At 45.4% G+C, this 17323-nt stretch overlaps 1 protein-coding gene across 1 annotated transcript in view; it reads right to left on the reverse strand.

Annotated features, from left to right (window-relative positions):
• Nucleotides 1-248: 248 nt before the first annotated feature.
• Nucleotides 249-17323, reverse strand: part of LOC147660783 (neurogenic locus notch homolog protein 1-like) — a 415745-nt gene continuing 398670 nt past the window's right edge. Inside the window, exon 34 of the mRNA XM_086951469.1 lies at nt 249-4519. Within this exon, the coding sequence (XP_086807595.1) occupies nt 3314-4519 (1206 nt within the window). The 3' untranslated portion in view covers nt 249-3313. The remainder of the gene's footprint in view (nt 4520-17323) is intronic.

Raw genomic sequence — 17323 nt, forward strand, 5'->3', positions numbered from 1 at the left:
TATTAAGCGATGTTCTTTAATCCAGAAGCTTGCAGGATGACATCTTTGAATAAATACGAGTCTGGAATAAAAAGTCTTTCAATCAAAAGCAAGACACACCAATATGTGCAGGAAAGCACACCCAGAACACCAAAAGGGTGTGCTAGAGCCCTCAGGTGTCACTGAGATCCTCAGGGCATGTTCTGTTGCAACACAGCCTGCATGATTGACAGGGAAACTCAAAACAAACCAACTCTACACACAAGTCGTAAATGCAAAGATAATCTAATTTCATATACACACTGGTCTAGGTATCAATATCACCGATGCAAGCTGAGGCGGAAGAGGAATGCACCGGATGTCATCTCATTCACGGTTTGTGCACCAAGATGCTTTCCCAGCATTCACAGTTACTCCTGAGAATATGTTCGGCCGACACATCGACACTCTTTTTCAGCATGCACAGATACTCCTGAGATAACGTCTGGCACACACAACTACTCCAGATATCTTGGTCATCATGCAAAATATTTCGCATATGATACATAGAAACCCCTGCAAAAGTATCCAGCAAGTACATATACTCAGGAGACAGCTTTGCGTGTGGAGATACTCCTGAGATCAGATCCATACGTAGATACTCCTGAGACTACGTCCAGAGTGCACCGATACCCAAGACAACGTTTGCTATGATGTAGATTCCTATTAGTTCAAGTTGCATTTATTCCTGACTCCCTTGCATTTTGGTGTCTCTCGCCCTCATCTACCAGTCTCATTCCTTTTTACATTCCATCTCTCTCAGTCTAGTTCCTGATGTTTGTTCAGCTCTTTTATCTTGATTCCTTCATCTCTCAGCCTGGTTCTTGATGTTCCTCTTAGTTTCTTGACTCTAGTCCTTCATCTCTCAGCCTTGTTCCTGATGTTCCTCTTAGTTTCTTGACTCTAGTCTTTCATCTCTCAGCCTTGCTCCTGATGTTCCTCTTAGTTTCTTGACTCTAGTCCTTCATCTCTCAGCCTTGCTCCTGATGTTCCTCTTAGTTTCTTGACTCTAGTCTTTCATCTCTCAGCCTTGTTCCTGATCTTCCTCTTAGTTTCTTGACTCTAGTCCTTCATCTCTCAGCCTTGTTCCTGATCTTCCTCTTAGTTTCTTGACTCTAGTCCTTCATCTCTCAGCCTTGTTCCTGATGTTCCTCTTAGTTTTATTACTCTAGTTCTTCATCTCTCAGCCTGGTTCCTGATGTTCCTTCCAGGTTCCTGATGTTCCTTCCAGGTTCCTGACTCTATTCTTCCACCTTTCAGTCTTGTTTCTGATGTCATTCCACTTTCTTGGCTCTCTCTCATTCTTCATCTCGGTCTTATTTCTGAAACCTTAGCCAGTTTTTGTTTCGATCACCCAGTTTCTCAATTTAATTCTCAGTTCATCTGGATTATCCTGGTTGCTGTTATTTTTGAGTTTTCAATCGGTTTCTTTATTCCATTAGACACAACCCTCTTTATCTTCCCAGTTTTTCACCGGTGTTCTCAATCCACTCCAATTAAACCCATCCCTCATTGCATGCCTTGGCCAGGTAACTCCCTCTGGTGACCCAACTCCCACAGTCTACATTTTAGAGTCTTTGGGGCAGATTTACAAGCCCCTTGCACCACTTTTGTGTCATTTTTAACGTGGGAAAATGACGCAAAAGTGGCCCCCTTTGTGTTTGCAAACAATGTTTTGTCAGTCTAGGTTTTCACATGGAATCGCGGTGGCTTCTTCCTCAGAGTGCAAACATTCTAGACTGCTGGTTAACAAGTGCTATATGATATGGCTATCGCCTGATGGACACAGAGGCACCGGCACTGGCCTGCATTTTCTAGTTGAGTATCTGTCTGTTGCCCAGTTTTCCACCCTTTTCTATGCCCCATGGTGCCCTTGCTGGCTTTTGTCCTGATTTTCTTCCTCGCTTTTAGAGTCGGGCTATTTCTCTGCTGCCCATATCTATGTTTTTGTTTCTAGGTTTATTTCTCATTTCTCATGGAAAAAATATTGCCCAAATCCTTCCTCTACTGTTTTTAATTCATTGTCCTTTCCAAGCCCCTGCTGATATTACTCCTATAATCTAGGTACCCTTCTTGGCTCTATTTCTCCCTTTGTTTTAATTTTTGGTTCTCTGGCTTATGCTGTTCCAAGCTCCTGCCCTCTCGCGTTGTCACATTTCTTTTTCTACAGATTTTGTTGTGACTCTTGCCAGCTTCTCGGTTTTATTCCTAGTTTTGATAAATTTGTAGTAGGTCGGTCTCTCCTTGTGTTGTTCTCCCACTAGTGTCTTAATTCTGCCCATCATTATTTGTTTTTAAACCTGTTTTCACTGCTCATGTCCAAGCTGTGCCCTCCTTGTTTGTCTTATTCCCGGTTCTGCTTCTTCTCTCCTATTCCTGTCTCTGCTGCTTGAGCCCAGCTCCACTACAGCCACAAGTGTTTCTTACTCTTTCTTCTTCGTTGATTTTAGCTTGTCGACATTGCCCTAGTGTTGGTATGAATCCTGGTTTCCTCTTTGTTCTCTCTTATTCTCTCTCATTTTCCTAGTTCTCTTCATGTTTTTTGGTTGCTTTTTATGCCATATTCATTTTAATCTATCTGTTTTTTATTATTTCCTTTCCTCTTAGACTATTTTTTTGTTCTCTTTATAAACGTGTTATATTTCAACCAAAATATACGGTTTTATTTCCTGCTCTATTTCCCTATTTGTCGACTTTTACACCACCTCTTTGGTTTAATTCCTGGTTCTCACTCTCCATTTGATGACTTTCTCTCCAACTCATCAGACTTAATCTTGGTTCTCCTTCCTATTTGTTGACCTTACAGTGTCAGGTGTTATTCCTGTTTCTCCTTATTCTTTCTTGTCATGCTTCCACCTTCAATAGTTCTCTTCTCTGTGCATCTTTTGTTGGCTTACTCCTAGTTTCCTTCTCCATTTGTTAAATCGTTTCTTTTGAATCTCGTGCCTGAGTCCAGACCTTCCTGTAACTGACTAGCGCCATCTTTGTTTTACTCGCCTTTCAGTGCAAGACATACTGCCATGTTCAATGTCTCTCATAATACACCCCTACACAAACGTTAACTTTATTTGATTTTGCTGGTAAGCATTTAAGGACCAAGAAGATCACAACAAGTACTTCTAAATATCGCCAGGAGAAGGGGTGTCCAGTGAGAGGAGCTTCTGGACTGCACTGTCCCCCCCAAATATATGGTGCTAATAGAACCTTCTCCTCTGAATAAAATGGTCTCCTCCAGCTTACAAGGTCTTTACACTCCAGGTATATTCGCAGGAGGAAGAAGTCTGTGCCTTGACCCTCACTTCACGTCAGTCAGTGATAGGGGACTGGGTACACCTTCTGACCAATCAGATTTGTTTGATTGCGGTGAGGAGCTGGACCACTGGTCACGTGACTCTGGTGAGGGAGTCAGAAAGGGGTGGTGGGAGCGGCAGGGTGGGGTGGGGTCAGCACCTGGTGGGGAGGGGTACCCATGCTGCGATGGGGGAGTCAAATAGAGGCTGCCCTCCTTGAGATGGCTCTGGCTCCCACCGGTTGCTCCTTTCTCTTGCGGCTGATGGCGGCTACATCCCGTGCTGGTATCTCCGGGTATTCTTGAAGTTTCAAAGGTTGGCTTGCGACTGCCCAGATTTAATTTCTGAACTTGCGTGGGATTGGCCTGCGGGAAGGCAGCTTCCGAAACTGGTGGCATGCTTGGAGGCTGCTGTGGGGCTTCATGCAGTGGTTGGCAGGCGAGGTGGTGAATTGGCTGCTGCGCCAGGGCACCCGCATAGGCTACATTGGGCATAGAGCAGTGAGAGCCGCTGCCCTGGGTGGGAGTCACTGCAGCTCCGTAGCAGTGTCCACTCTGGTGGCTACAGCCCTGAGGAACTGTAGCCTCCCTCGTCCTGTGCTGGCCCAGTGCCACCCACTCACATGGCCGGTTGGCCCAGTGGCTGCCAGAAAAGGAGCTGCTTCTGCTGCCCAGGAACTGCTGGCAGGCATCGGACATCATCTGGTCACATGGCATCCCAAAGCTGATGAACCCTTGTGCTGGGTGGCCAGGGTGGCAGTAGTGAGTGTCGAGGGGATGGAGGCCACAGAACGAGGGCGCATGCAGGACCGGGCTCCTCAGTGGAGCTGGGTGCGCGTAGTAGGGGTTGTTGAGGTCGATCTGTGGTGGAGGCACTTTTCGTGGTAGTGGAACAGCTTCGGGGTGCGGAGACTCACTCTCAATGCCAGTGGGACTTTTGGCTGATGGCTTACGATTCTTTCGGAGTTGGTTGCGGGCCTGGTAGCAGCTAGAAGCGGGAGAGGTGGCAGGAGCAGAACCGCTCTGGCTCAGCATGGCAGCGCTGTAGTCATCCAGCAAGCAGATGATGTCTTGATGCATGCGGTCACGAGCCACATCTCGTGGCAGGCGGCCCATGTGATCCGGTATGTCGCGGTTAGCCATGTGCTCCAGAAGGACCTTGGTGGTCTCGTAGCTTCCCTCCCGCGCAGCGAGAAAGAGGGGTGTTTGCTCCTGGAAAGAGAAAAAACTGTTACATGAGGTTTTGTGACTTTGCTGCAAAACTACAATTCAGAAAAAGAGCATCTTGAATTTAAAAAAACAAGTAGACATGGAAATTCTTTATGCGAGAAACAGAGCTTCACGGATGCCAGTCAAAGCTTTACGTGCGAAATGGAGCTTCATAGTTGGATGCAAAGCTTTAAGTGAGATACAGAAATGATTGGCTGCCAAAGCTTTCAGTGAGAAACAGAAATGATGATTGGCTGCCAAAGCTTTAAGTGAGATGCAGAAATGATTGGCTTTTAATGCTTGAAGTGAGAAACAGAAATGATGATTGGCTTTTAATGCTTGAAGTGAGAAACAGAAATAATGATTGGCTTTTAATGCTTGAAGTGAGAAACAGAAATGATGATTGGCTTTTAATGCTTGAAGTGAGAAACCGAAATGATGATTGGCTGTCAAAGCTTTAAGTGAGAAACAGAAATTATGATTAGTTGACAAAGCATGAACTTAGAAATAAAGAAAAACAATTAGCTCCACAAATACTTATTAAGAAATAGATTCTTGATTTGCTTCCAGTGTTTCACATAATAAATCTCTTTGTTTTATTGGCTCGGGAAACTTCAAGTGAGAAATCAAGCTTTTAGATGGGCTGGAAAAAGTTGATGTATGAAACTGAGCTTAGTGCTTGAGAGGAAAAGGTTGGATTGAGAAATAGAGCCCTGTGATTGATTGCCAATGACTGAATTGTAAACTAGAGATTGATCGTTGGTGGCAAAGCTTACATCTCATTCGTGTACATCCTACAAGCATTCTCCAGGACCCTGGCTTGTGCCACCCTCTGACTGCACAAACAATCCTTTTAGGTACCACCCAGATTCAAAAGAAAGATTTAATGACTTCTAAATGACAAGTAGTCTTCCATTTATAACTATGTATGATAGGTTAACATCAAATCTATTGCTCGTGGTCAAGTGCTTTTAACTTGAGTGGTCTTCGTTATCTTTCTCCTGTACCCAACTACTGCCGTTCTTCAGGGGACGAACATCAAATATGTGTATTTGTTCAAGCACAGAGGCCCAGATCTACAAAAATCTTTTGCATCAGGTTTTCACTCATTTTTTTTAACTCAGACGCGACCCGAAGGCTTCTGAAGGGATTTTAAAACCAATGAAAATCATGATTGCGTTGTTTTGCAACCCAAAGTAACGCAGTGCAGTGTGCTGCCTTGTGCTAATTTGCATCAGGGAGGTGTTCTATGGGTCGTGCATTTGCTTCATGTGACACCACCCATGGGTTTTGATGCATAGCCCTAGCAACAACATTTCTGTAGACATGGATTTAAGTCAACACCCTGCGCCTCACGGAGGCTGGCGTAATAAGGGGAAATATTTCCATTTCTCCTCATTTTCTTCCTCTTTGCATAAGTGCTGTATTCTGCAGCACACATACATAGAGGACATAGCCGCTGAGGACAGTTTTTCTGGCAAGAAGGCACCGCGTCCTGCACAACAACTATCCTGAACACAACGCAGACACCCTGGCACTATGGCTCAAGGGTACCTGCATGCATTGGTGCAAGGCTGCACAAAGTGCACCATTGTATAGAGAGAGCAGAAATGTGTGATTCCTTGGTAGACACCGCACAGCTCTGCTCTATCCCTTTCATGCAGAGGAGGGCAGCAATTTTGCTTGCGTCATTGTGTTGCAGGAACTGCAATACAGCTGTCCGATTTTATTTTACCCTATGGTACTTCGTTAAAATGAAGGATAAAATGAAGACTAAAATGTGAGCAGAGAGCCTGTTTGTACGTTTTACACTGAAAATGCAGGTCAAGTGCAACCAGGGCCGGACTGCTGGTTTTGGCTGTCAGTGGCAAATGGCCACAGAGACGCATGCGGCCCTCAAGATGTCGGAGGAGGTCTGTGACTAGCCGCTGAGCAAGACCCATAGGCACGAAGGCCTGCTGATGAGAGAGGACTGGAGCCTGACACTAGCGGAAGGAGTGATGGAGTAGCAATAGTGCCCCCCAGCGGTGCCTTGAGGACAGAACCTGCGGCATGTAGGTCGGAACACCCTGGCTCTGTGGGTGCTGGAGCCCTGCGGGAGGCTTGACTTTGTGGCACAAGGTCAAGAATAGCCCCGGGATCCAGCACGCCACCTTCGCCCACCACCACCTGGCCTTCTACCCCTACGACCATCACCAGCTTGGGGATTCCTCCAGGTCCAAGATCAGCGCCCATGTGTGCAACGAGTACCGCAAAAACCCCAGCAACGGCGAGAAGATCATGCTCTGTAAATATGTAGTATATAATTGTCCGACCTTAATCGCTTCACCTCTTAAAATGTAATCTTGAATGAATTTGCAAGTTGTTTATATGTAACTCCAACCACTAGTATATGTAGTAGACTTGCGTACGTACTACCATTCTTATGTGATTTTAGAGTTTATCTGTTTGTATCTGTTATATTATTCATGTACTATGAAGTCCTTATGTAATGTAACTGGTTCTATTGCAAAGCGTTCTGACACTGGGTAAAGTTTCAAATGCATGAATATATAAGATAAAATAAGAGCAAACTTGTGGGATCCAGGGAATATCATTGTTTGATAATTATTTAATTGCCACGATCAGGGTGCTGATAATCACAGAAAAGAATGGTACCTTGCTTTTACTTACACTTACCTTTGTGCCGCGGAGAGCTGCCTTTGAGACTAAATCACACAATCATTTTTAGGCCTCGCCTAAAGCGAAGCCTGTAAGCGCTTCTCTGGGAGAGGGCTCTTGAAATCACTTCAGACTTCCAAGAGCTTTCTGAGTGGGTGTGCCTCCTCTCACACATCCCATTGGCCTTTGCTGGTGCCTTTCAATAACTGAAAGCACCAAATGGCCAAAGAAGGGTGGTTGTCCCACCTCTCCTCAAAACTTGCACTCCCATGGCCTAGGGGTCTCGGGAGCGCGCAGGGTCACATCTGTTCTGGGTCAGGTTTCGATGGCAGCTGCGTCAGCTGCATTCCTTACACCACTCCCGGGCTTGTTCTTAACATCTTCCTGAAATCAAATGCCACACATCAATCGGCATTAGCATTGTAATCTAGAGATCCTAGGTTTACCAAGTCATGTGTGAGTGTCCATTAAGTTACTCTGGAATTTGTTTATTTTTTTTAAACTATCCCCGGATGATTTTCGCGGGGAAGAGCAGGGACCCGCACAATGTGCGTTCGCTGTTCCAGGGCTTTCATGTGGTCACAACATTAAAGAACCCAGCCCTATCAATCATATTGGCACACGTGAGCCCTCTTCCGTGCAGATGTTATTGGCATGAATAAAGGATCACGTGTGAACACAGCGGTGAGGCTGCCAGTGGAATGTGTTGTTTTTATTCTGACTTTACTTGTACCTACCCACTGATGATTTCTTTATTTTAAAAGTGCCCGCTGTTATAAGGAATGCCATGAATAACCAGTAATTCTTAACAGTAATACGCTTGCATTTTGTTCCGTAAGTATGCTATGTGTAGAATTATAGAACTCGTCAATTCTGGGCAGGGCTCGAGTCGGGGTACCACGTGGGTGGACGGTATCCCCCCACTTATTTTACCGGATGACCACCGTCCCCCCTGCTGGACTTCACTCTTTGGCCTCTCTGGGACGAGATCGGAGCTCCCAGCACGCTGCACACACGCTGGCTTCGCAGATGCAATCGCATCTAAGGGGTGAGCAAGGGGAGGCAATGAGCCTGATGGTGCAAGCCACCTTTCGTGACGTCACTTCCTGTCGTGACGTCACTTCCGGTGACAGCTTCCCCCCACTTCTTTTTTTAGGACTTCTGCCTTGGTTCTGTGATTGTCTACATGAGCAGCTGTTTTAGCATCTTTCCAATAAGGAGCTAATGACGCCAGGCACATATGACCATGGCACCCGCATTTGAATCATACTGCTTTTTTGCCTCTTCTTCAGCGCATTTTATACCACATACTGTAGCAACTCTAACTCCCCTCTTTGCCCTCCCTTCCCCTCCCATGCCAAGAAAGAGACCCAATGCACACGGTGTATTAAGTTACAAGTAACACTGAATTCTAACAACCCTGCCACTTTTGCTTCCTACGGTAAACATAAACCGAGCAGCAGTCTTTTATAACACTCAGGGGCATATTAGCAAGAACCTCGTTAAAATTATCGCTGTTTTAGCGCAGTAAACTGCAGCTAAAACGGAGATAATGGGCTTGCTAATATGTGTTATAGAATTCTAATAGAAGCCCATGTTAGATTTCCTGCACATCTAACCTGGGCTTCTATTGGAATTCTATAACGCATGTTAGCAAGCCCATTATCGCCGTTTTAGCAGCAGTTTCCTGCCGCTAAAACTGCGAAAAGTTTAACAAGGTTCTTGTTAATATGCCACTCTGTTCCCACGCCGCAACAATTCTAATGCAGCATGCCTCCCTTTTATGCAGCCATCCATATAATAAAAAATAAACATTGCCCTTCACAATCTATAATTTCGAGTTTTTGTTGCACTCTTTAATTAATTAGTATTTATAAATCGTGTATTTATCTGTGGCCATTTTTGGGTATATAAAACATGTAATTCTCACAGCAGTACTCATTGTATTAACCTTAGTTGGACAACAGGCTTATTTGACCTTTTGAAATTTAAATTACTAATGTTGTCGACCTCATAAGGATGAAAGGCTAGAGTTAACATAACTGGATTTGAACCTGTGACCCTAAGTTGAAACACAGGCCTATATTGTCGAGGTATTCCTCCACTTAGCCAGTACACTGTACGGTTGAGTGTTGTAACAATATGTTGTCTTTGTTGTCAAAAGTTCCATATTTGAGAATAACTTATATTAATAACACAATGTGAAAGTTTTATATTTTCATTATATAGCACAATAGCAGTTTATATTTGTATTTACTTTCATGTTTTGCCTTTTGCGCTCCTTGTCACGTGAGCCCTCTTCCGTGCAGATGTTATTGGCATGAACAAAGGATCACGTGTGAGCACAGCTGTGAGGCTGCCAGTGGAATCTGTTGCTTTTATTCTGACTTTACTTGTAACTATCCCCAGATGATTATTTTATTTTAAAAGTGCCTGCCGTTATAAGGAACATCATTAATGACCAGTAATTGTTTACGGTAATATGCGCACATTTGTACCGTAGGTATGCCACGTTTAGAGTGACAGAGCTCTTCGGTTCTATGATGGTGTACATTATTAGCTGTTTCCGCATCTTTACAATAATGGCACCCGCATTTAAATCATCCTGCTTTGCTGCCTCTTCTTCTTCAGCGCATCTATGTGTTAATTTAAAACACCCAGGGGCAGATTTACAAGCCCCTTGCGCCACTTTTGCGTCACTTTTCCCATGTTAAAAGTGAGGCAAAAAGGGCGAAAGAGGCTATTAAATCTGTCCCGCAGGGTGCACATGTAAAGTCAATATTGTTTATACCACATACAGTAGCATCTTTAACTCCCCTCCTCGCTCTCCCCTCCCATAGCAAGTACGAGCCCAATATAACCGCTGGATTAAGTTACAAGTAAAACTTCACCCTAACAACCCTGCCACTTTGCTGTCTATGGTAAACATTACGCACCATGTAAATATAATTTTCAATAAAAATCTTACTGAAATAAAAAAATTAAAAAAACGAGCAGCACGCTTTATAACGCATTGTTTCCACGCCGCAACAATACTAATGGAGCATGCCTCACTTTTATACAGCCATCCTTATAATAAAGAGCAAATATTAACCCTCCACCCCATACCATATTAAAAACAAGCCCAATGTACCATGTTGTATTTTTTTAGGCCTTAAAACAAGTTACTGGCAAAACTTCACCATGACAACCATGCCGTTTCCGCTTTTCCTGGTAAACATAACACCAGCAGGAAGCTTTTCCAACACCCCGTTTCCACATGACAATACTATTATTATTGTTATCTGCCTTATAAGGATGAAAGGCTCAGTTAAGATGACGGGTTTGAACCTGTGACCATACAATCCATGCATTAGTCCACTAAGCCACTCCATTTTGTTGTTATGTGTAGTTAAATGATTCTAATAGGTTGTATCTGTTTTCTACAGGTTTATTTCCAAACTTTCCAGCCTGCACATTTAAAGTCCATACTGTTTATACCACATACACTAGCACGTTTAACCCTGCACCCAGCCGGCTACCATATTAAAAACAAACCCAATGTACATGCTGTATTTTTTTAGGCGCTAAAACAAGTTACTAGGAAGACTTCAACATAACAATCATGCTTATATCTACCATTCTTTTAAACGCTTATTTATCTCTACAGCGTGGTAATCGATAAAACACGGTCCAAAGGAACGCAGGAGACCGAAGGATAATATAATGCATACATAAATACATATGAGGTCCCAAAAGCGAGACCGATTGCATTGCAAATGCTTGTTCTAGAAAGTCTTCTGTGCCCCGTTGACTTAACATGAAGCATGTGTATTTTAAAACTCAAATTTATTGAAAAGAGTGCAATGTAAAAATCTAGTCTAGATACCCCTTTCTCTCCATAACTACCAGGGTCCTTAAATCTCTTCTATAGCGCAAAGATGCTCCTTGGAGTGCAACCTGCGCTTTATAAAAACCCCATCACATCACATCACACTAATTCAGCTTCTGAAAGACACTGAACCCAGCAGTGTACCACTGTTTGAATTATACAATGTGAAACGAGGAAACCTCAATGAAATCACAGTTTCCTATTTAAACATTTGTGTGATACAAAGGAAAATAATTTACCTTCGCGAGAATCATTGTGCTTGACTGGCAAATCTGAGACAACTTGAAGTAATTCAGTCTATAATGTGTGCTGGAGATTTTATGGCCGCTGCATTCTTGTGTTACTAAGGATTTTCCACACTATATATATTTCATTGCTGCATAATTTGCTGATTTTAACAAAAATACATGATTTTGTACCTCAACTGATCAAAAGTTACTAAAAGAAATGCAACATTTGTGAAGCATTAGAGTGACAGGCATTTTGCAAAATAGAACTAATCGCCTTTCAGTTGCTGATCGTTGTATTCAGTTGCCCTAGGCGAGTGCTAAAGAGGTGAAAATGTCGCTCAGGCTGTTGATGAGAGTGGGCGAGAGTGGGTATAGTCCTGCTTCTGAAGGTGGTACATGACGGTCTGTTATGATCAGGACTACTGTACTCTGAATCCATCCCTGGCAAGGGTCCCAACCCCCTCCATTGTCAATCGTAACACATTTCCCTCTCAGCCAATCAGAGAAGTGCTCATGGTAATGGTGACTGGTGGAATGGAGTCAGAGAGAGGTCTGCCCTGCACCAGGTTGATGCTGTTCCATCACTGCAGAGAGCAAGGGGCACCAGCGTTTACCAACATTGGACCTTCCCAGTGACCCTCTGCTTGTGACCATTGAGCTGAGAGGCATTCTTGAAATGGGGCATGTGGAGCTGGGCATGGGGTATTATGGCAATGCAGGAACCCATCATGCCTACCTCCTGACGGTGAGTTGGCAACTGGGCTGAGAAAGAGATAAAAGCTGCTGGAACACGAACACCCTCCGCTGGATTTTTTTCGTGACCGGATGAGAACAGACCCAGGAATGTTGAACCTGGAGACATTGTAGGTGGGATTTATGATTCTAGGCCATGAAGTGGGGACATCAAAGCTTGGGTGGGGTCTAGGCGTTGTTAGCCTGCACTTTTGATCAACCAATCCTCGAAGTAGGCGAAACCGTGGATGCCTGCCTCCTTAGATGAGTGCCTATCACTTCTAGGCTATTTGTGAAGGCCCTGGGAGTGATGTTTACCTCAAAGCGAAGCACTTTGAATTGGTAATGGTGTCCAGTTCCCACAAAGTAGAGGTAGTGCCAGTGGGTGGGTTGGATAGGGTTATGAAAGTAGGCACCCTTGAGATCAAGCGCCACCATGGAGTTGCCTTGTCAATGCAGAAGGTTGACATCCTGCAGTTGTTATGTGTGAAATGTTCGGACAGGATGTATCGATTGAGGGGACCGAGGGCCAAGAAGTGGCGTAAGTGAGCTGTCCTTCTTGGGGATGAAAAAGTAAAGAGAGCAGGCACCCTTGCCCTGGTGGTGAGGGGGCACTGTTTCTATGGCTCCTTTGTGGGCGGGATTTTGGAACTCTTCCTCTAGTAGGCTGAGATGATCTCTGCTGGGGTTATGTGTGAAAAGTTCAAGGTATTAGCCATGGTGAACCCCAACAACTATCCATTGATCTGATTTGATTTCCTCCCAGCGATAGAGGAAATCTTGCAGTATCCCCCCCAACAGGTGATATGGGATTGGTGGGAGGTGGGGGCAAGTTGATACTTCCTTTGCTGGAGCTGCCCCTCCCCGTCCGTTTGTAGTTATTGGCCCTGTAGGAACCCCTGGTGCGGCCTATGTCCTATTGTTGGAGGAAAGACTACTGCTGCCAATGGAATGGATGGCTGGGATCAAGGCAAGTGGTCTTGGTGCCTTCCAGAGGCTGCTGCCTCCACAAGGAGGCTTTGGGGCACCCATCGGTTTGTTAATATCGGTGTCCCTCTTTATCGTCTCCAGTATCTCATCAACCTTCTGCTCAAATAGGTGTTATATATCAAATGGCCGGCTGAGGAAAGATGCTGTTGGACCCAAGATGCAGAGCCAGGCTTGGTGTCTAATAAGCTGGCTGGTGTTAACCACCTGGGAGGCTGTGTCTGAGGCATCAAGGGCGCAACGGATGGTGGCGCTGGAGATGGTCCTGCCATCAGACTCTGTCTCCTCCCCTCTTTTTCTGGAATGTTTGGGGAGATGTTTGATCAACTCCTGCATTTCTTCCAACTGGAGCCCACTCTAGCAGGCGTGGAGTGCCATGGAGTTTGATATACGCCAGCGGGTAACTGCTCCTGCAGCCACCCTCTTGCCATCCAACCTTTTGCTCTGCTTATCAGGCGGTGGGGCGTCGGCGGTGGGACTTGAGCATAAACATGCTTGTTGGCAGTATGCACAACTAGGGGTTCCCTGAATGCCTCCAGGGCAGACTTGCACATTCCCTTTAACTTGGGTTGAAATAGTACTGTCTGCTTGGACACCAACTCGATGAGGAAATTGCCTTCTGCGAAGAGGACATGTATGTCCACCTTGTGGAAGGTGCCTGCCTGCCGGATGACGTTGTGGTGGGCCTTGGTACCTTCTGGGGAAGATACTCTCAAATGGTAATGGTCTGGGAGTTCCACATTGTAGTCACCCCAAGGACCGTCTGTAGGCTGTGGCTCAAAAGGGTTGTCGGGCCGAAAAAGCTCCTTGGGTCGTAAGAGGAATGTGGAAATAGATCTGGTGTCTTTTATGGAGGCAGAGGAGGTGGGGAGAAAGTGGAGCACAAGGGGTGGGGATGAAGCCCCTGTCTCTATGCTTCTTGGGCATGGGAGCTTGCATGGCCGCTGATGCCAGTCTTCTATTTTGAGGCAGAGTATATGTGTTTTCGACAGGGTGGCTTTGCCAAAATCTTACTAGTAAGGGAATTGATAAAGAAGCATTTCTGTCTTGCACTGAGCTCCTCCTGCAGTCTTTCGAGGATTGGCTGTTTCTTCCGCGCCGGTCATCAAGCGTAATCTCAGTGTCAATGGTGGCTTCGCAGTCAATGGTGGCATAAGCGCTGGCATTAAAAGGGCCTTCGCCTTCAGGCAGGGTAGAGACTTGTTGGTGGTCTTGATGTTCAATTTCCGAGAGGGGCGTATGTTCAGTGTTGACCGGAGCCCCAAGGTGGAGTTGGCCCTGGAGGCTGTGGTGCTCTATGCACGGGGGCTTGACATCCAAATCCCTCTGGAGTGGTGCTCTGACTTGGTGTGAGGCCTCTTGGGTGGCTTGGAGTAAGTGTTGAAATCGAATGTACTTACAACCTTTGCGGAGGTCTTCATTCGAGGGACACTGGTCTTGGAGGTCCAGGGAGCCTCCTCTTCATCTTTTGGACCAGAGCCACTGGGAAAGACGGCCTTTGACCTAGATGGCAGCAGATGGGGTAGGATACCCAAAGAGCTTCCTGTCCTTGCCTTCCTCGGTGCCGATGGGGTCCTGTTTGCTGAGGAGGTTGGCAGCGAATTGCTGATGCATTTATTGGGGGCACCTAACACCTCTCAATTCTTCGGACAAGAGAAGCAAGCTTCACACGAGGCATCATCATGGTTGGGGAGAAGGAGAGGTTACAAACCTAGTGGTTATCCAAGCATTCATGTAGCACTAGGGACTGCACTGAAAGCACATCTATTCTGGTACCCTGTGGGGATCTGCATTCTCTTGCGTGGAAACTGTTGATGCCACCGGGCACGCAGCGCCAGGGAATGGGCAGGCGTCATGGGGACCTTGGAGTACACGGACTAGATCGACTGTGTTAGTCTCTCAATACCGTCATAGAGCGGAGACAAGCATAAGACAAACGTTTTTTCCGAACGTGTGTGTCCAAGATTCACTGTATGGGCCCAAAAGCTGAGCCCCATCTGTACACATTGGAACCGAATGGCAGAAAAAAAAATATTCTACTCTGGAGTCAGTGTCCATGTGCATGGCCTATCTAGAGTAGGATTGCATCCTGAGACTCCAAAGCGTGTGTTCAAAGATAACAGCCTGCAAACGTCTGAGCCCAATACTAGGTTTGAGAAGTATGCAGAGCATGTGTATCTGCAGCAAAACATGCTACGTACATACACTATCTGAAATAGTGAATGGGAAACAGCCTTTACATTGAATGCTCTACAACGCATTCCATTACAACGCGGTTGTTACAACGATCGCGTTGGTACAACACAAACCTTTACATCGCAAGTCATTTCAATGACTTGCTGTATGAGGTGCACTGGTGTTGGATTTGCATTCCAACACCTTCCCTGCTGTTGCACAACTGGAGTAGGAATAGTAAATAATACTATTCCTAAGTCCAGCGCGCCCCCTACAGCAAGTCGTTGTAACGACTTGCGATGTAATGGTTCGCGTTGAAATAATGCGGTCGTTGTAATGGCTTGCGATGTAATGGTTCACGTTGAAACAACGCGGTCCTTCTAACAACTGCATTGTAATGGAATACGTGAAAAACGCATTTATTGTAATGAGACATATTCGGTTGAGGTCCAGCCTATGTCCTCCCTATGAATGGCTGGCTCGTCCACCTCTAGCTTCCACTCTATCGCAGATTTTTCCAAGAGTGTACATGCACCTCTTGATTTTCTGGGCATTGAGTAATGGACAACCTCTGGACACTGAACCATCTATGTTTAGATTCTATGCCACAAAGTAAGTGGTGAGCCTCCTGTTCAGTGTAGTTATGCCTCCTGTTGGGGCCAGGATGCAGAAGGATCTTCATTTTATACCTCAGTGCCTGTAGCATTGCACAGTCTCTAGATGCTGCCAGGCTGAATACAGATTCCCAAACAGTGGGTCTACTTGGAAATTGAAAAATCTTGTTTCGCAGGCTATCACCAGAGACACTGGGGAGGCACATTACAAATCCTCTGGGGATCCTGACTCAGGCACAAAATTGTGGGGCATATTACCAAGCAATAGCGATAATTATCGCTATTGCTTGGTTAGAGACAAACATTTACCGCTGAGCTGCGGCGATTTTTATCGCAGATAAACCTTGGTATTACCAAGGTTTATCGCAAATGCAATAAAAATCGGCCGCGATGCATGAATATCGCTGAAAAGTCAGCGATATTCATGCATTACCGAGCTAATGCTCTTAGCCATATTATCCACCTCCCATTGGATAACATGGCTAAGAACTGCTCAGGGCAGGTGGTAGCTTTTGGAGATATTCGCGCTTAGCGCGAATATTTCCAAAAGTTGGTAATAGGAGATAGCGATGTTAGCGACTGTTTCCAGTCGCTAACATCTTGGCACGCCCACTTTGCATGTCATTAGTGATAAATATCACTGACATGCAAAGTGGGGCCCAAGATGGTCGCTATCTCCTACTAGCTGTCGCTAACTGGTGTTAGCGACAGCTAGGTAATAAGGAGATCATTTTATCTCCGCTTTCTTGGCTTTTAAAGCAAAAAAAGCGGAGATAAACCTCCTTGATAATATGCCCCCCATGTTTGCTCTCTAATTGGGATTCCAAATACTGCTGTATTTACACTACTGGTAAATTTTGCCATCCACAACTCCCACAGGGTAAACCCTGGAGTAACTCAACCACTTCTCAAAATGGGTGGAAAAGAACCCAGTAGTACTGTGTTATCCTCATATTAAGGTGCAAAAATCGAATGGTGTACTAATGGTACATGCCATCAATACTGCACCTTATGTTATCAGCATTTACACAGAACTTTGTAATGTGGCCCTTACCATTCCCTCTGTATTCGACCAGTGTAATGCCAAATTGTGGTGGGGAACAAGGCTATATTTACGCCCTCCAACAGCCCCTTGAATATAGGATGTTCCCATACCAAACTGAGGGTCCTATTTAGCAAGTAGTTGCGCCACACACGCATCACGCATGCATGCATGATGCAACTACTAAATGCGATGTATCAAGCCACTCAAGGCCACCCTGCATGGCCCTGAGTGGCTTGATACATTCGGAGTAACACACTGCAGCGCAAATTGCTGCGTTGCATTACTCTGCCCCAGGGAGGCGTTGCATGGGTGTTGTGTGGGTGTTTCCATGCAACACCCATGCTTTGTGACACATTCCCAGATTTACCATTAGTGGTAGACCTGGGAAATGCACCAAAACTGCTACGCCTCCCCAGGTGAGGCGTAGAGATGAGAAGGAAAATGCTACTTACCAGTATGCATCTGTTCTTGGCATGTAGAGCTGCAGAGTTA

This window comes from Lissotriton vulgaris, unplaced genomic scaffold, assembly GCF_964263255.1.
Source record: "Lissotriton vulgaris unplaced genomic scaffold, aLisVul1.2 SCAFFOLD_1465, whole genome shotgun sequence".
NCBI classification, from domain to species: Eukaryota; Metazoa; Chordata; class Amphibia; order Caudata; family Salamandridae; genus Lissotriton; species Lissotriton vulgaris.